Source organism: Oncorhynchus mykiss, chromosome 13, assembly GCF_013265735.2.
Source record: "Oncorhynchus mykiss isolate Arlee chromosome 13, USDA_OmykA_1.1, whole genome shotgun sequence".
In the NCBI taxonomy this organism is placed as follows: Eukaryota; Metazoa; Chordata; class Actinopteri; order Salmoniformes; family Salmonidae; genus Oncorhynchus; species Oncorhynchus mykiss.
The window spans coordinates 18,753,562-18,774,285 of NC_048577.1; the positions used below are offsets into that span (position 1 = coordinate 18,753,562).

General features: G+C 44.6%; 1 protein-coding gene across 1 annotated transcript in view; it reads left to right on the plus strand.

The window, feature by feature from the left end:
* Positions 1-20,407, plus strand: part of LOC110485810 (ubiquitin carboxyl-terminal hydrolase 43) — a 126,249-nt gene extending 105,842 nt beyond the window's left edge. Inside the window, exons 9-16 of the mRNA XM_036940477.1 lie at positions 1,608-1,711; positions 8,382-8,459; positions 8,660-8,789; positions 9,607-9,726; positions 9,883-10,141; positions 12,031-12,189; positions 12,583-12,789; positions 17,271-20,407. Coding sequence (XP_036796372.1) covers positions 1,608-1,711; positions 8,382-8,459; positions 8,660-8,789; positions 9,607-9,726; positions 9,883-10,141; positions 12,031-12,189; positions 12,583-12,789; positions 17,271-18,493 — 2,280 coding nt within the window. The 3' untranslated portion in view covers positions 18,494-20,407. The remainder of the gene's footprint in view (positions 1-1,607; positions 1,712-8,381; positions 8,460-8,659; positions 8,790-9,606; positions 9,727-9,882; positions 10,142-12,030; positions 12,190-12,582; positions 12,790-17,270) is intronic.
* Positions 20,408-20,724: the final 317 nt, after the last annotated feature.

Consider the following 20,724-nt stretch of genomic DNA (forward strand, 5'->3'; position numbering starts at 1 on the left):
CCGCAAGGCACTACAGACGGTAGTGCGTACGGCCAGTACATTACCTGTACCGGTACCCCCCTGTATATAGTCTCGCTATTGTTATTTTACTGCTGCTCTTTAATTACTTGTTACTTTTATTTCTTATTCATAGTTTGGGGGGGAACTGCATTGTTGGTTAGGGGCTCGTAAGTAAGCATTTCACTGTATGGTCTACACCTGTTGTATTCGGCGCATGTGACAAATCCGATTTGGTTGCAGTATGCTGATAACTGTTAGATCAAATCTACAAGACAGATAATAATGTACAAGACATATTACTTTGAGGCTCAGAGAGGATGTGTCTCTTTGAAAAAGATCCTATGTGTGTTGTGCACTATATAGAAGTAGTTCAGAAGTAGTGCACTTTATAGGGAATAGGGTGCCATTTTAGACACAGACCTGTGATTTTATCCAGGCTTGGTGTATTTTCTGCACCATACAGTTTGTTGTTCTCGCGAGCTGTGTTTTTTGATCATTTGTGTCTGTACCCAACAAATACACAAACATTTGCTGAAAAGGAAGATAAGGATTTTCTCTCCTCAAGGCTTTGTCGGTTTAATATTTAATCCCACTTGATTTGTCCCTAATCCAGACAGATTAAACGTATTACAGATATCCTCCAGAAATACAGTGGTATGACAGGAAATCTTCACAGGCATTAAATAAACAGGTGTTTATCTATTCTTCAACATGCACACAAACACACACACACACCTCCTCCACTCACTTTCACTCCACTCTCCCTCATCCAAAGAAGTTCCCTCGAGTTCCAAACTTCCCTCAAACTTCCCCAAACTCACTTATAAACTCAGCCTAATTGCTCATCAACGCAGAGTTGTTCATTATGGTCTTACGAAAGATAACCCCACACCCGCATATGTATGGTCCACTCCCCCAAACAAAATACTTCTTTGCCGTTTTCATTTGGTGGTCACGGTCTTATTAACTAGGATGCATTCCAAATGTCACCCTATTCCCTACACAGTGCACTACTTTTGACCAGAGCCCTATGGCTCTAGTAGTGCCCTGTGTAGGGAATAGGTTGCCGTTTGGGACGCATGGTTACTCATTTATTCCTCTGTATGCTTGGCTGCGGCTCTATTCTCCAGCGGCCTTCATTCCAAATGAGACCATTAGGTTTAATTTGCGACGTGATTCTCCTCTCTACCTTCTAATAACTTAGCCCCTCTTGTCTAATTCATCTCCTAATGCACCTTGTTCAGTCAAGGGTGGAGCTGTGGAGCTAGAGACACCGCTAACAAACCTGTTGTTATGCGTGGAACCTATGTCCGTTTGTGATACATTTTTATTTTAGCCAAAGAAAGATACCATACTGCTTGCTCCCGCAGTGTTCTTACAGTATTACAATGCACTGGTACGATAGAAGCAGTTTGAACATTTTCGACCACCTCTGTTGTGGTGACCAGGCAGCTTTCAGATGCATAGCAAGTTTCACTGCAAATGTACGATATCTCGTCTCGTGTCGTCTTGCCTTGTCTCGTCTTATCTCATGGCGTCTTATCTTACCTCTTCTCGTCTTATCCCGTGTCTCACTTATCCCGTTGAATGTCTGTGTTTCCCTGCAGAATGCAGGGTCGCTGTTCAAGATCAGAGTGGTGGGAGGGTCTGCCTCCTACAGCTACCTGTCCCCACAAGATGGACGCCCTCTCTTCCACCCTGCCGTGGACAGGTAAGACCACCAGCGCCTGCATTATCCATCTCTCTCACTCACACTCTCTTTCTCTCTCTCTCACACTCTGTATCTCTCTCTCTCTCACTGTATCTCTCTCTCACACTCTGTATCTCTCTCTGTCAGTCAGTCTAAAATACCTGAACTAAGGTACTGTTCGTACATAAAGCCCACTGAAATGCCTGTCATTGAGTAGCTTTTCCAGTCTACTGAACTGCCACTGTCAGTCATAAAATGGTAAATCATGGTGTCTCTGAACACTTGCCTATTCTGTGCAAACAGTGCCTTTGAGAAGCCAAAGGCACTGTTTACTGTAAAAAAAGGTAGAGGAATCAAGTCGCAGTGAAGATAAGACAAAAGCCTTTATTCTCCCTCCTGTAGAGTGGGTTCAGCTGTCGTAGGAGCCACAGGGAGCTCCATCTAAAGCTGTGCTGTTGTTGTGATGTGACGGTATAGTGCAGTAGTTCTATTGAGGAGGTGGGACATGGGGTCAGAAGCTCGGTAAAAGTAAACTTGTCTCAGGGTGGGTGAGTTCGGGGAAGAGGGCTTGTAGATATAGATTGATCAGAAAACCGTCTCGATCTGGATCATCTTTGAGTTGTCCCTTCAGGATACTGAATTGACCAGAATGAACAAGTGGTATCTGTTACGGTTTTCTTCTGGTGAAAGAGAGGAGGACCAAAATGCAGCGTGGTTATCTTTATACATCTTTAATGAAAGATGAAAAATGAACAATATACAAAAACAAGAACCGTGAAAAACCGAAACAGCCCTATCTGGTGCAACAAACACAGAGACAGGAACAATCACCCACGAAATACCCAAAGAATATGGCTGCCTAAATATGGTTCCCAATCAGAGACAACGATAAACACCTGCCTCTGATTGAGAACCACTCTAGGCAACCATAGACTTACCTAGAATACTACACTGAACACAACCCCATCAATCTACAAAACCCCTAGACAAGACAAACACATAATCACCCATGTCACACCCTGGCTTAACCAAAATAATAAAGAAAACACAGAATACTAAGGCCAGGGCGTGACAGTATCCTATCTGACTATCCGTTATCCTTTGCTCTGGCAATTCATCTCACTCATGATCATGGCCATTCAGTTCCCAAGGTCCTTGAATTACGATGCGGTTATAAACGAAAACATGGTACCGTTACTATTTCAATTGTGTTCTTCCCTAAAGCTGGAGAGGAGCCGCCCTGTCTGGCCTTTATATTTAAAAACGTGTATTTTCATCATAACACAGTATTACTGTATTCCTCTTACAATGTAATTGCACCAACTCATTTTTCATAAACGAGCAGGCAAGGAGACTTGGGATATTGACCTCTATACAGCGTTGGCTTTACAAACATGTCATATGGAAGTTATTTCATCAAATGTTCCCTGGCCAATGTCGAACATGATGTTCCTCAGAAACAGTACATAGCCTGAGGCAACCATTTCAGGTATGAACAAGATTCGATTAAAGAGTAGGAGTCTTTAGGAAAGAACCACATTGGGGATTTGTATGGTCAGGTAGGTATTCTGCTAGAGGCAGAGGGGAAGGTGAGCCACAAACACAGACAGACAGGGAGACAGGAGACTTTCTCCTCAGATCAAGTATACAGACAGGAGGAGAGAGAGTGACAGAGGGAATAGCAGCTGACTGACAAGTAGCTGGTTGGCTGAGGACTGAGTAGGTGGACAGCTCTGTACAGCAGGGGGACATGGTATCATCATCAGCCACTCTTCAAGGGTTCTGAGCTTCGCTCTCCCATGAATGAGTGATCCTCTGAAGGTCAAAGATGAGGCCCTTGGGCACTGGAAAAGGGCACGAGGAAAGGTCAAGGGCACTGAGAAAGGGCTCAACAGGCTTCCTACCACCCACCACCCTCTCTGGGAGTGTGTGCATGCATGTGTACGTCTCTCTGTCTCTCGCTCTTTCCCCTGGTGCTAATTTCAACCGCTCCTTCAGGGTATTAGAAGGTCTGGTATTCTAAAATGAAGTGGTATTGATCAGCAGGGAAAGGAAAGGTGAAGAGGAGGGGGAGGTTTGAGAAGTAGGACTGTTCTCAAGGGAATTAGAATGGCGTGTGACGGACAGGGGATGAGACACAGGCATGGCTTTTGAAGGAGCGTGTGTGTGTGTGTGTGACAAGTATACATGTGGATAAAAGAGCCATTGGAACCCCAATAGTGCTTTGAATCAGAGTGCATTGTTGGTCTGAGTGTATTGAGGCTGAATGGGGTGCTTCTACACCTGCAATGCTTGCTGTTTGGGGTTTTAGGCTGGGCTGGTTTCTGTACAGCACTTTGAGATATCAGCTGATGTAAGAAGGGCTATATAAATACAGTTGATTTGAATTCCAAGTCAGAGTACATATGACAAAGATCCAATGTAAAGAATGTTGACACCAGTGCCTCTTGACGCGGTCATCCTGTACTGAAGATAACCTCGTCCCCCCCTGACTGTATCTTCCTTGATTTCCTTTTGTAGGATTAGCATTTTTATCCAGTCAATAGAATAACAGTGACATCATACTCTCTCTCTCCTCATCTCTGTAACTCTTTTTTAATCTCTTCCATGACAGAGAGACAAAAACAAATCCTATAAGCAGCTCTGCTATAGTGCCTAAGTGCCTGCTCTTTGCCCCCCAGTTAGTAAAGTCATAAGCAGGCATTTAAAACGTTGGGTTCAGACCGTGGCAGACTTTTCAGCTCTGAATTACACAGTCAGATTCATTTTGACAAGCAGCCTCTCTTCCTTAATTGCAATTGTTTCTGCGTGGATTTGAAGGCGGGTTGGAATAATGCGTGAACGTGAAAGGAATTAATGGGGCCGCGGTCGTCTGTGGAGGGAAGCTGGCTGTTAATTCTGAGGTGATATTGATGAACACAATACACATGCATCCAGACATGATTGCATGCACACGCACACACACACACACACACACACACACACACACACACACACACACACAAACAACACATCCTTTACAGATTCAGCTCATACAGTATGTGTGCACACACCAGTCCATGCTAACAAGTTATCAGTTTCACTTTGAAATTTGAGGTTTGTCCATGTTTTTCAAAACGTCTATGTGTGAAGTCATGGTAAACGTTGGTTTTTGATGTTTTAAGTTGAGACACTGTTACCTATCTCCTCACAAGTTAAATTACAAACACTTGCGTCAGGCTGGGGGTTTCACTTCTCAGTTAAGTTAAGAGTTCAAGTTTAGGAAAGGCTTAAAAAAAACTATTTTTACACGCAACCCTCAGCGCCAGAGCTCAACTTTTACACCCATCCACCATCCCTGTCCACAATGCCCTATAGCAAGCCAACAGCCTACTTAAAAGTAGTAGCACTCACCGTTCCCCCTAGTGGCCGGTTTTTGAAGGCAATTCTATTCACGTTCTTGGGACCTGGATGGATGTCTCTCCTTTGACTTCAAACTAAAGTGATCTCCCTGGTCCATGAACACACACACACACACACACACACACACACACAACAGAGAGAGAGCGAAGTCAGACGACATCCACTATTGAAGCAGTGTCCTTTAGGTCCCAGTGTCCTGCTGGTAGAGGAAGTGTTAGATCTATCTCAGTGTGTATTCATCACTCATCACTGTCTGTCTGTCTGGGACTGTGACCTTCGGTTGAGTCCAAGGCAGACAGCAGCACACACCGTCACACAACCGAGGACTAACCTACCTTTACAACGTACACTTTCAAGGACACAAACAAACACACGCTCACACACCAAATGAATCCTCTCACAACTGTTTTTCTGACAGCAGTGCTTCAGACACTAAGTTGATTCCCCAGATGGATTTCTCCGTCTGTGTTTCTACCTCAGAACTCCCTGTTTCCTGGAGAGGGATTGTTGAAGAGAGAGACGTTGAAGGTTGCCTTCTATACCACCCCTTTGTGTCAGTGAGACCAAAAGGGAGAGGAATGATCCTTGTCACACGACAGTATCGTGTCTATTGTGGCAGCTGCTCGGCAGCAGTTGAAAGTCACAAAGAAAAGTCAAAAAGCACTCCGTTTACAGTTCCAACAGAGAGCAGTCTCTTTCATTAAATCTATTTATTTTCAGTCACTTTCATTTCGTGCTGTTTTGGTAATCAACACTGTGATCAAGATGGTTTGATTTTGCTCTTGGCGTCAATACCTTATGGAAGCCTGACACCTAGTGGTGCATTTCAGAGCTTCCCACTGAGCCCACTAACTGGTGCCCATTGTATTTCACTCTGTCAGCACTTCTTATCATCAATCAGACTCACTTACAAAGACTACCTGTACGTTTGAGTCAGGAATGTTTTACCATGATGGAAGTCTCAGGTAAACAATGGCTTGACTTAGAATACTGATGTTTGTTTGCATCCACACACACACACACAACCACACATACACCATAACTAACAGGGAAAGGTTAGCAGGGACGTGATGGCATCTCAAAACAATATCTGACACTTTTGGATTCCGAAGGCTTGACGACTGTGCTTACAAACTGATACAAAAGTATCATGCTGCAGAATACTGATGTGTATTACAGTGTCAGTTACAGATGGACTTCAATAAATGCAGTTTAATACCACATGTAATACAACTCCCATCATAATGGCATTTTAAAACAGTAGTGAGACTCAAACCTTTGTCTAATTGAAAAAATGACTGTATGGGACACCTAAGGCTCGCTCTATCCCAGTGGTAGTCTGGTAGACATTGTACCCAGTGGTAGTCTGGTAGACATTGTACCCAGTGGTAGTCTGGTAGACACTGCACCCAGTGGTAGTCTGGTAGACATTGTATCCAGTGGTAGTCTGGTAGATATTGTATCCAGTGGTAGTCAGGTAGACATTGTATCCAGTGGTAGTCTGGTAGACATTGTATCCAGTGGTAGTCTGGTAGACATTGTATCCAGTGGTAGTCAGGTAGACATTGTATCCAGTGGTAGTCTGGTAGATATTGTATCCAGTGGTAGTCAGGTAGACATTGTATCCAGTGGTAGTCTGGTAGACATTGTATCCAGTGGTAGTCTGGTAGACATTGTATCCAGTGGTAGTCTGGTAGATATTGTATCCAGTGGTAGTCAGTTAAACATTGTACCCAGTGGTAGTCTAGTAGACATTGTACCCAGTGGTAGTCTGGTAGACATTGTATCCAATGGTAGTCAGGTAGACATTGTATCCAGTGGTAGTCAGGTAGACATTGTATCCAGTGGTAGTCTGGGAGACCTTGAATCCAGTGGTAGTCTGGTAGACATTGTATCCAGTGGTAGTCTGGAAGACATTGTATCCAGTGGTAGTCTGGTTGACATTGTATCCAATGGTAGTCTGGTAGACATTGTATCCAGTGGTAGTCAGGTAAACATTGTACCCACTGGTAGTCTAGTAGACATTGTACCCACTGGTAGTCTAGTATACATTGTATCCAGTGGTAGTCAGATAGACATTGTATCCAGTGGTAGTCTGGTAGACATTGTATCCAGTGGTAGTCTGGTAGATATTGTATCCAGTGGTAGTCTGGTAGACATTGTATCCAGTGGTAGTCTGGTAGACATTGTATCCAGTGGTAGTCTGGTAGACATTGTATCCAGTGGTAGTCTGGTAGACATTGTATCCAGTGGTAGTCTGGTAGACATTGTATCCAGTGGTAGTCTGGTAGACATTGTATCCAGTGGTAGTCTGGTAGATATTGTATCCAGTGGTAGTCAGGTAGACATTGTACCCAGTGGTAGTCTGGTAGATATTGTATCCAGTGGTAGTCAGTTAAACATTGTACCCAGTGGTAGTCTAGTAGACATTGTACCCAGTGGTAGTCTGGTAGACATTGTATCCAATGGTAGTCAGGTAGACATTGTATCCAGTGGTAGTCAGGTAGACATTGTATCCAGTGGTAGTCTGGGAGACCTTGAATCCAGTGGTAGTCTGGTAGACATTGTATCCAGTGGTAGTCTGGAAGACATTGTATCCAGTGGTAGTCTGGTTGACATTGTATCCAATGGTAGTCTGGTAGACATTGTATCCAGTGGTAGTCAGGTAAACATTGTACCCAGTGGTAGTCTAGTAGACATTGTACCCACTGGTAGTCTAGTATACATTGTATCCAGTGGTAGTCAGGTAGACATTGTATCCAGTGGTAGTCTGGTAGACATTGTATCCAGTGGTAGTCAGGTAGACATTGTATCCAGTGGTAGTCAGGTAGACATTGTATCCAGTGGTAGTCAGGTAGACATTGTATCCAGTGGTAGTCTGGTAGACATTGTATCCAGTGGTAGTCTGGTAGACATTGTATCCAGTGGTAGTCTGGTAGATATTGTATCCAGTGGTAGTCTGGTAGACATTGTATCCAGTGGTAGTCAGGTAGACATTGTATCCAGTGGTAGTCAGGTAGACATTGTATCCAGTGGTAGTCAGGTAGACATTGTATCCAGTGGTAGTCAGGTAGACATTGTATCCAGTGGTAGTCTGGTAGACATTGTATCCAGTGGTAGTCTGGTAGACATTGTATCCAGTGGTAGTCTGGTAGACATTGTATCCAGTGGTAGTCAGGTAGACATTGTATCCAGTGGTAGTCAGGTAGACATTGTATCCAGTGGTAGTCAGGTAGACATTGTACCCAGAATATAGTGTGTATTCATTATGTAATATCATTTTTTCCAGAGCCCTGAAGTTATGTGGCCCGGGAGGACCTCCCCACGTGAAGCTGGTGATTGAGTGGGAACACAAGATCAAAGAATGGTGAGCACTGGACATACACATGTACACACACCACATCATTTGACTCAGAAACACACACACACACACTTTCATTATTTATTGTATAGAAGGGTTCACTATGTCTTTATCTTTCTCCCTCTCACAAACACACACACTCATACCCCCCAACTTTCTGTGTGTGTGTGTGTGTGTGTGTGTGTGTGTGTGTGTGTGTCTGTCAGTCTGTTTGGTAACATCCAGGAGGAGGTGGTAAAGGACTCAGAGAGTGTGAGAGTCCAGCAGCAGCAGCACCTGCAGCAGCACAGCTGTACCCTGGACGAGTGCTTTCAGCTCTACACCAAAGAGGAACAGGTAACATGGACTATACAATACCCTCCAATGCAACTGGTCTTAACCTGCCCCTGGGGTACTGAACATTAAAGATGCACTATGCAGAATTGTACCTCCTTTCAATGAGAATGACAGAACTATTACACACAATTCTATGTGAATTGGGTCCAGTCGACCAAAAAGTTACAGTACATATTGCAGCTTTAATATTGCATTAGTTGATTCATATGTTGATTTACCTCTCCCTCTCTCTCTCTCTCTCTCTCTACTTTTCTCTCTCCCTTTCTCTCTCTCTCCTTCTCGCTCTCTCCTTTTTTTCTCTCTCTCTTTCTCTCTCTCTCTCTCTCTCTCTTTTTTCTCTCTCTTTCTCTCTCCTTTTTTTTCTCTCTCTCTCTCCTTTTTCTCTCTCTCTCTCCTTTTTCTCTCTCTCTCTCTCTCTTTCCCTCTCCCTCTCTCCTTTTCTCTCTCTCTCTCTCTCTCTCTCTCTCTCTCTCCCCCCCCCTCTCTCTCTCTCTCCTTTTTTCTCTCAATTCAATTGACTTTATTGACATGTTCTTTATTACTTACTTTGTCAAAGTATACATATCGAAAAAATAAAATAAAAATCTATATATATATATATAGTGGACCAGTGTCAACATGACTGAGAAGACACATGACCTGGTAGTAGACCAGTGTCAACATGACCGGGAAGACTCTTTTTTTCTCTCTCTCTCTCTCTCTCTCTCTCATATTTCCACTCCCTGTGTATTTTTATATGGCTTTGGACAAACGGAATGTATGGAGAATATAACTTTACCTGAGACTTCCCAACTGACCGTGCATTTTATCTCTCCAGCTGGCCCCAGACGACGCATGGAAGTGTCCCCACTGTAAGCAGCTCCAGCAGGGCATGGTGAAGATGTCCCTGTGGACCCTCCCCGACATCCTCATCCTCCACCTCAAACGCTTCCGACAGGTAACTGGAGCCGATCACATGTAGCGGATTGCCATTCTTCCCTTGCCTGTCTATTCTTCCTTAAAGGACCACAATGGAAATAAGTCATTTATTGTGTTAACCTTTGATAGTTGATTAAACGGCAGTACTGGTCTTTTGAAAAATTCAATGAATCAGGTGGGCGAGCGGCGCAACAAGCTGTCCACCCAGGTGCGCTTCCCCCTGGCCGGGTTGGACATGGCCCCCCACGTGGTGAAAAGGTCCCAGAGCATGAGGAACCTGGGGGACCTGGGACCCTGGCCCCCCACATGGAAACAGCCTGAAGGCAGCAGTCATCATATTAGTCACCCAGACATGGCCCTGCCTCCTGACTTCCTCTATGACCTCTATGCAGTGTGTAACCACCATGGTGGGATGCACGGTGGACATTACACAGGTACTGGTTGGCCATTGTTATACAGTGCCTTGCGAAAGTATTCGGCCCCCTTGAACTTTGCGACCTTTTGCCACATTTCAGGCTTCAAACATAAAGATATAAAACTGTATTTTTTTGTGAAGAATCAACAACAAGTGGGACACAATCATGAAGTGGAACGACATTTATTGGATATTTCAAACGTTTTTAACAAATCAAAAACTGAAAAATTGGGCGTGCAAAATTATTCAGCCCCCTTAAGTTAATACTTTGTAGCGCCACCTTTTGCTGCGATTACAGCTGTAAGTCGCTTGGGGTATGTCTCTATCAGTTTTGCACATCGAGAGACGGAAATTTTTTCCCATTCCTCCTTGCAAAACAGCTCGAGCTCAGTGAGGTTGGATGGAGAGCATTTGTGATCAGCAGTTTTCAGTTCTTTCCACAGATTCTCGATTGGATTCAGGTCTGGACTTTGACTTGGCCATTCTAACACCATGTTTATTTTTGAACCGTTCCATTGTAGATTTTGCTTTATGTTTTGGATCATTGTCTTGTTGGAAGACAAATCTCCGTCCCAGTCTCAGGTCTTTTGCAGACTCCATTAGGTTTTCTTCCAGAATGGTCCTGTATTTGGCTCCATCCATCTTCCCATCAATTTTAACCATCTTCCCTGTCCCTGCTGAAGAAAAGCAGGCCCAAACCATGATGCTGCCACCACCATGTTTGACAGTGGGGATGGTGTGTTCAGGGTGATGAGCTGTGTTGCTTTTACGCCAAACATAACGTTTTGCATTGTTGACAAAAAGTTCCATTTTGGTTTCATCTGACCTGAGCACCTTCTCCCACATGTTTGGTGTGTCTCCCAGGTGGCTTGTGGCAAACTTTAAACAACACTTTTTATGGATATCTTTAAGAAATGGCTTTCTTCTTGCCACTCTTCCATAAAGGCCAGATTTGTGCAATATACAACTGATTGTTGTCCTATGGACAGAGTCTCCCACCTCAGCTGTAGATCTCTGCAGTTCATCCAGAGTGATCATGGGCCTCTTGGCTGCATCTCTGATCAGTCTTCTCCTTGTATGAGCTGAAAGTTTAGAGGGACGGCCAGGTCTTGGTAGATTTGCAGTGGTCTGATACTCCTTCCATTTCAATATTATCGCTTGCACAGTGCTCCTTGGGATGTTTAAAGCTTGGGAAATCTTTTTGTATCCAAATCCGGCTTTAAACTTCTTCACAACAGTATCTCGGACCTGCCTGGTGTGTTCCTTGTTCTTCATGATGCTCTCTGCGCTTTTAACGGACCTCTGAGACTATCACAGTGCAGGTGCATTTATACGGAGACTTGATTACACACAGGTGGATTGTATTTACCATCATTAGTCATTTAGGTCAACATTGGATCATTCAGAGATCCTCACTGAACTTCTGGAGAGAGTCTGCTGCACTGAAAGTAAAGGGGCTGAATAATTTTGCACGCCCAATTTTTCAGTTTTTGATTTGTTAAAAAAGTTTGAAATATCCAATAAATGTCGTTCCACTTCATGATTGTGTCCCACTTGTTGTTGATTCTTCACAAAAAAATACAGTTTTATATCTTTATGTTTGAAGCCTGAAATGTGGCAAAAGGTCGCAAAGTTCAAGGGGGCCGAATACTTTCGCAAGGCACTGTACCATTGGTATAGGAGACGTGATGTTGATGAGAGAGGTATACTGACTGGCTGCTGATCGAGAAGTGAGGAGAGAATATTGTTAGTGAGAGAGATGCCTACTGCCAAATAACGATGATTCATAGAACATGCATAACAATACAGTGCCCTCCTCTATAGTGGTCACATCAACTTACATTACTATACCCAGGACATAAGGATTGTGGTGCAGCCTGTCTCTACAGTCCTGTGTGCGTTTTGCAGCGTACTGCAGGAACTCAGTGGATGGCCAGTGGTACAGCTATGACGACAGCAGTGTGGACCTGGTGCCTGAGGAGGAGGTGTGTACCAGGGGGGCCTACATACTGTTCTACCAGAGACGTAACGTCATCCCCCCCTGGTCCGCCAGCAGCTCAATCAGAGGTGGGTAGTGTACCACACACACACACACACAGGCATGGACACACACACACACATCACAGGAGAGAGTTCACTCAGGGTTCCATTCCATTACAGCTGTACTCCGTACAGAGATAGTCTTAGATACAACAAGACCATTCAGCCTTTATCCACTAAAGGTTAACTCATAACTGCAGGGTTCACTCATGTCTGCAATGTATGGTGTTCCAAGCACCATGCTCAACTACCTGAACCAGCAAAACCACAATGTGATATTTCTATTGCTGAATGCTATATAGTATATAGGAATTATCTGTGTAGTTGTTCTGTGTTTTCTGTATTGACTGGAATGGAACTGGCAGGTGTCTTTCTGGTCCAGTGCCCATAGTCACAGAAACATCTCTCTCCCCTCTGTAGGCTCCACCAGTTCCTCCATGTCGGACCACTGGCTGGTCCGTCTGAATGGGGACAGTAAGAGGGGTAGTCTGGTGTCCCGCTCCTCCACCACCTGCCCCTCCTCTGTCCCCGACTCCCCAGAGTCCCCCGTCTTCCTTGATGACCCGCCCAGAGAGGAGGAAGGTGAGGGGCCTGGGAAACATGAGATGCATGGTAAACCAAAGAAAGGTAAAAAAAACAACAACATAGGTCTTCATTCCATTGGTGGTGGAAGGGTGATGGGTGGTGGTGGTGAGTTTTCCCGTTACTACAGTAGGGGATAGTGGGGTAATGTGACTCCATCAAGGGAAATATAGTATTCTTTCTAACAAAGATATTTACATACACTGAGTATACTAAACATTAGGAACAGCTTCCTAATCTTCAGTTCCCCCTTTTTGCCCTCAGAACAGCCTCAATTCGCCGGGGCATGGACTCTACAAGGTGTCGAAAGCGTTCCACAGGAACACTGGCCCATGTTGACTCTAATGCTTCCCACAGTTACGTCAAGTTGGCTGGATGTCCTTTGGGTGGTGAACTATTCTTGACACACACAGGAAACTGTTGAGGCCCTGTTGTTACCTCATATCCCAGCGATAATGCCTTTCATTACACCTGGGAAGAAAACACATACATTTGCTCAACTTACCCCAAGGCAAACATTTTGACTATATTAGCCCACACAGCTACAAGGATGCACTTTCCTGCTAGGTTTAGGACCTCATATTGAAGCTTATAGAGACCCAAACTCATGTATAGAACAATCCTAAAATGATCTACTTTGGTTTAGACACAAGCATCATAAAAATACACAATACATTAATTTGACTTTGTGAAAATCCATTTTTTTGGACCTAACTTGCTTACCACTTTTTCCATGTGGTTTCTTCCTTCACAGACTCCAGAAAGGATGACCTTTTCCTAAATATTTGGTCAAATGATTATTGTGTATGGTTTCCTAGAAACAAGGGTGGCTCAACTTACCCCTTTGGCTCAACTTACCCCACTCTACCCTATTTAAATCACGTTGAGCATCTGGAAAATGCTACATCTAATCAATGGTTATTATTATTCCATGTTGCTGCAAATACGCCACACGTGAGCATTGAGTGCATCACCTCTTTAATGTTTAGCTGAACACATTCTACTCTAACTGTGGATGTGCATTTACGTAATCACTTCCTATACATGCACAGTCCATGCCTAAATACAGTTGAAGTCGGAAGTTTACATATACTTAGGTTGGAGTCATTAAAACTCGTTTATCAACCACTCTACAAATTTCTTGTTAACAAACTATAGTTTTGGCAAGTCGGTTAGGACATCGACTATAAATCACTGTATCACAATTCCAAAGGGTCAGAAGTTTACATTCACTAAGTTGACTGTGCCTTTAAATAGCTTGTGAAATTCCAGAAAATTATGTCATTGCTTTAGAAGCTTCTGATAGGCTAATTGACATAATTTGAGTCTATTGGAGGTGTACATGTGGATGTATTTCAAGGCCTACCTTCAAACTCAGTGCCTCTTTGCTTGACATCATAGGAAAATCAAAAGAAATCAGCCAAGACCTCAGAAAAACAATTGTAGACCTCCACAAGTCTGGTTCATCCTTGGGAGCAATTTCCAAATGCCTGAAGGTACCACGTTCATCTGTACAAACAACCGTACTCAAGTATAAACACCACGGGACCACGCAGCCGTCATACCGCTCAGGAAGGAGATGCGTTCTGTTTCCTAGAGATGAATGTACTTTGGTGCGAAAAGTGAGAATCAATCCCGAACAACAGCAAAGGACCTTGTGAAGATGCTGGAGGAAACAGGTACAAAAGTATCTATATCCACAGTAAAACAAACTATATCAACATAACCTGAAAGGCTGCTCAGCAAGGAAGAAGTCACTGCTCCAAAACCGCCATAGAAAAGTCAGACTACGGTTTGCAACTGCACATGGGGACAAAGATTGTACTTTTTGGAGAAATGTCCTCTGGTCTGATGAAACAAAAATAGAACTGTTTGGCCATAATGGCCATTGTTATGTTTGGAGGAAAAAGGGGGAGGCTTGCAAGCCAAAGAACACCATCCCAACCGTGAAGCACGGGGGTGGCAGCATCATGTTTGTGGGGGTGCTTTGCTGCAAGAGAGACTGGTGCCCTTCACAAAATAGATGGCATCATGAAGAGGGAAAATATTGTGGATATATTAAAGCAACATCTCAAGACATCAGTCAGGAAGTTAAAGCTTGGTCGCAAATGGGTCTTCCAAATGGACAATGATTGAGGTCAAGCATACTTTGACCCCAAGCATACTTCCAAAGTTGTGGCAAAATGGCTTAAGGACAACAAAGTCAGGGTATTAGAGTGGCCATCACAAAGCCCTGATCTCAAACCTATAGAACATTTGTGGGCAGAACAGAAAAGGCATGTGTGAGCAAGGAAGCCTACAAACCTGCCTCAGTTACACCAGCTCTGTCAAGCGAAATGGGGCTAAATGCACCCAACTTATTGTGGGAAGATTGTGGAAGGCTACTCGAAACGTTTGACCCAAGTTAAACAATTTAAAGGCAATGCTACCAAATACTAATTGAGTGTATGTAAACTTCTCACCCACTGGGAATGTGATGAAAGAAATAAAACCTGAAATAAATAATTCTCTACTATTATTCTGACATTTCACATTCTTAATGTCACGATCGTTATAATGATTGGAGGAGCAGTGTGCGTAGAGTTCCACATATTTTAATAAATCGAAACTCACCAAACAAAACAATAAAGCACAAACGAAACGTGTAGCTAACAGTGCTACTAGGCAACTATACATAGTCAAGATCCCACAAAGCACAATGAGGAAATGGCTTCCTAAATATGATCCCCAATCAGAGACAACGAATAAACAGCTGTCTCTGATTGGGAACCATACCAGGCCAACATAAATCATTAATCACCTAGATGACCCACCCTAGTCACTATCACGCCCCAACCAACATAGAGAATAAACAGCTCTCTATGGTCAGGGCGTGACAGTACCCCACCCCCCACAAAGGTGCGGACTCCAACCGCAAAACCTGACTCAATAGAGGAGGATGACACAGGGCGTCGGGGCGGCTCCGGTGCGGGGCGAAGTACCCACTCCGCTCGCAGATACGTCATCCTCCATGGCGACTCTGGTGCGGGGATCGTCGCCGGAAGTTCCGGACCGTGGGTCGTGGGTCGCGGATCGCAGACCGTCTCAGGAGGTTTTGGACCGCAGACCGTCTCAGGAGGTTCCGGACCGTAGACCGCCTCAGGAGGGATTTTGTCCCACTCCTCTTAAGGTCTGGTGACTGGCTAGACCACTCCAGGACCTTAATGTGCTTCTTCTTGAGCCACTCCTTTGTTGCCTTGGCCGTGTATTTTGGGTCATTGTCATGCTGAAATACCCATCCATGACCCATTTTCAATGCCCTGGCTGAGGGAAGGAGGTTCTCACCCAAGATTTGACGGTACATGACCCCGTCCATCGTCCCTTTGATACGGTGAAGTTGTCCTGTCCCCTTAGCAGAAAAACACCCCCAAAGCATAATGTTTCCACCTCCATGTTTGAGGGTGGGGATGGTGTTCTTGGGGTCATAGGCAGCATTCCTCCTCCCCCAAACACGGCGGGTTGAGTTGATGCCAAAGAGCTCCATTTTGGTCTCATCTGACAACAACACTTTCACCCAGTTGTCCTCTGAATCATTCAGATGTTCATTGGCAAATTTCAGACGGGCATGTATATGTGCTTTCTTGAGCAGGGGGACCTTGCGGGCGCTGCAGGATTTCAGTCATTCATGGCGTAGTGTGTTACCAATTGTTTTCTTGGTGACTATGGTCCCAGCTGCCTTGAGATCATTGACAAGATCCTCCCATGTAGTTCTGGGCTGATTCCTCACTGTTCTAAGGATCATTGCAACTCCACGAGGTGAGATCTTGCATGGAGCCCCAGGCCGAGGGAGATTGACAGTTCTTTTGTGTTTCTTCCATTTGCGAATAATCGCACCAACTGTTGTCACCTTCTCACCAAGCTGCTTGGCGATGGTCTTGTAGCACATTCCAGCCTTGTGTAGGTCTACAATCTTGTCCCTGACATCCTTGGAGAGCTCTTTGGTCTTGGCCATGGTGGAGAGTTTGGAATCTGATTGATTGATTGCTTCTGTGGATAGGTGTATTTTATACAGGCAACAAACTGAGATTAGGAGCACTCTCTTTAAGAGTGGGCTCCTATTCTCAGCTTGTTACCTGTATAAAAGACCTGGGAGCCAGAAATCTTTTTGATTGAGATGGGGTCAAATACTTATTTCCTTCCATTAAAATGCAAATCAATTTATAACATTTTTGACATGCGTTTTTCTGGATTTTTTTGTTGTTATTCTGTCTCTCACTGTTCAAATAAACCTACCATTAAAATTATGGACTGATAATTTCTCGTTGTCAGTGGGCAAACGTACAAAATCAGCAGGGGATCAATACTTTTTTCTCTCACTGTAAACTTCCGACTTCAACTGTATAATGTTTCCGGGAGAAAAGCTAATATTCATCACTGTGCTTGTTATTTGCAATTGAATAAAAGGGGTTTGAAAATGAAAGTTGGTACTAGTGTCAGAGACACTATGGTAAAGTGTTATTTTCTCTCTCTCTCTCTTTCACCCCTAGGTGGTTTTGAGACCAGGCCGTTTGTACGGGGAATCCAGGGTCGTAGCGTCAGCATGAGGACCCCCACTAAGAACAAAGAAACACTGAACAAGGTCCTCCCCCTACGCTGGTCGTTCGGCTCCAAGGACCGCCGAAAAACCGCAGCCGAGGCCGCCCCTGCTCCCATCCCCACCCCTGCACCTGTGGAACTGGTGGAGTACCTAGAGTCTGGAAGAAGACCTCGCTGCACCAAAGAGTCTATAGTCAATTTAATGACGGGCTCTGAGAGCCGGAAGGGTCCTGCCATCAGCTCCCCCAGTGTGGGAAGCAGCCTGAACTGCATGGGACAACCAGAGTCTCCGCAGATGCCAGAGGGCCAGAGAAGACCAGTCACAGACAAGACAGGGAGTCTGAGACGAAGTAGCAAAGGGTCCCATCAGCAGCAGAGAGACCAGGGGGACCAGAGAGACCAGAGGGACGAGGGTAGGATGGGCAGTAGTAGTAGTACTAACACTCTGACCAGAAGGAATACCAAGAAGAATAAGGAGAAGGACCAGGGAAAGCCCCAAGAGGCCCCATCTAGGAGGGGGTCTAGTGCAGGCGTCCAGTCCAGCTCCAGCACCCACAGCCTCAAGGACAGAGACTGGGAAGGCACCCTGAGGAGAGGGGCCAAGGGCCTCCAGGGCCCACCACCACGGGACCATCTGGTACCACCCGAGGGAGAAAAGACCAGGAAAGGTGAGAAGGTAGAGGAGGACTCCAAGAGCCACGAGGGGCTGCTGTCTTTCTTAAAGAGCAACTTCAAGAAGAAGGACAAGGAGTTGTCATCTTCTCGCAAGTCCGACTCTGGAAAAGTTGGCGACGTCGGCAGGTTCAGCACCTCTCGGCTGTCCCTGTCCAGTGGAGCCCCAGGAGGGGCCACGAAGATGGGGGAGGGGAAATCCAATGGAGCCCCCCGCAACGGGGGTGCCAATCGTCTCGGAGACGAGCTGCCCAACGGTAAAGCCAGACGCGCCGCTGCCGCCGATATCAAACGCTCTCAGAGCTCATCCAACATCCCAAGCAAGGAGGAGTCTAGCATGCGAAGGACCGCCTCTTTACACCGTAAAGGGCTGTCCCATGACGTGGCTCCGCCCCCTCGCAGCCTCTCAGCCGAGAAGCCCTCCTACGGTACCCTGCAGAAGACTCGCTATAGTACCAACTCACTGGGACGCAAGAGGGCGGTCCCCGAGTCCAGCTTTTAGCTGACACGCACACACCCCCTGACACACACACACCAGGGTCGTTTTCACTAGGCACCAAACAGAAGAAAATGGACTGAAACAGGGAGGGACTAGCTTCATTTGTCCAGTAAGAAATGTTTGTTTTTGTTTTCCATTGTAAAACGTTTACTAGATTTTGCTACGGTGACTTTGTGCACTAATCAATCTGACCCTGATCAAAGCAATGGAGCTCAGCTGGAAGGATACACCTGTAGGTACACACAGAAGCACAGGCATGTGTATATAACACAAGGTGGCTCCCTCCGGGGTTGTGGAGGGGTATAGCGTCAGTGAAAGAGCAAGTCACAGGGCCAAGGAGAACATTTAGGAAAGGTGACACATGAAGTACGCCTGCTAACATAAACAAAATGTCATATCAGAATGAATATTTTCTTATTCCAGTTTTGTTTTTATTTATTTTTATTTGTAAAAAATGATTGTGACTTAACAAGTGCCTCAGTAACTGATATGCAGATTTAAACCAATGTGTTTGTGGTCATCACCGGAAGCACATGTTGTATTCACACTCACATACACGCACACACACACACAGGCATGCACACGCACACATTATCTACACTCGTGTCTTAAAATCATAGTAAATGAATGGCATTCATCACTTTATCTTCCTCAGTCGGTTTGTCCAATAGTGGCACCTAAAGGAATGTTATGACAGTGTCATGACAATACGTTTTGTTGTTATGTCTGTACGCTCTAGATGATTTGGACTAAAACATTGATTCATTGGAAGTCTACATCAGAGCTTTAATAGGTGATTTCCTCCTAGATTGAACTATGAATGATTTAACTGGTTGTACGTGCTGCTTGCACTGCAAACTGGCTGCTATATAGATTCGCACATTGCAAATGAAGGTTATGATATTGCACTTTCTACAATGCCAATGGTACCGAACTCTCCCTTTCATGCAGTAAGAAAGATTCCCTCCCGACAATATAACTTGGCCTACGCAACACGTCCCCCTTTATTCTTAAACTCGTGGAAATATGCAGTTTGACCACACAATCCATTATTATAAATTCAAGTACATTTTTTATGGAAATTTGACATTTTTAGTACTAAAGTCTGGTTTTATGATTCTAATGAAATGACTGTGTTTTAAATGAATAAAAAATGACCTCAGATTGATCTATTCTTGCTACCGGTAGGTAATTGAACTTACTGATGCTGATACATTGACAGTCTGGTATGTAGGTCTATGTGGTACTGTATTAGAGAGGCAAGCGGTGTCGATGGATTGCATTACTGTGCAGTTCTCAATGAAGGATTATGCACTGTAACAGTAAGGTCACTGTAACAGTAAGGTCATTATTTTAATCATTTGAATCATCAGACTGTAGATGCACTGGTCCGACCACCCCTGAATGTCACAAACATGTTATTTATCAACTGTGATGAGCTCTTTGCCCCCCCCCCCCCCCATCCAGTCTTACTTCTCATCCTCTCTCTCTTCGATCCGTCTTATCTTATCTTTGTCTCTCATCAAGTCTCTCTGGCCACTGACTAAAGGTCACCTCTCCTCCAATCTGCAGAGCTCTCGCCTGGCGTTAACGACGGCGTAGGCGTTTGATTGAAACACCCCTCGCTCTCACTGCGGGTTGAAATTAACGGTGTAATTGGGTCGAATCTCTACGGTACAATTTCCCTTCTTAAGAGTCGTTAAGGTACCCCGTGGGAAGAGGCTGTAGATACTGGCAGAGACACGTAATGTCTGAGTCTCTGAGAAGCTTTTTCATTTTTTAAGCTGTTAGTCATCCATTTTCCTTCCTGAAAGCTACAGTATATGTACAGCTACAGTATATGTACAGCTGCAGTATATGTACAGCTGCAGTATATGTACAGCTGCAGTATATGTACAGCTACAGTATATGTACAGCTACAGTAGATGTACAGCTACAGTATATGTACAGCTGCAGTATATGTACAGCTGCAGTATAAGTACAGCTACAGTATACAGTGGGGCAAAACAGTATTTAGTCAGCCACCAATTGTGCAAATTCTCCCACTTAAAAAGATGAGAGGCCTGTAATTTGCATCATAGGTACACTTCAACTATGACAGACAAAATAAGAAAACAAAATCCAGAAAATTACATTGTAGGATTTTTAATGAATTTATTTGCAAATTATGGTGGAAAATAAGTATTTGGTCACCTACAAACAAGCAAGATTTCTGGCTCTCACAGACCTGTAAC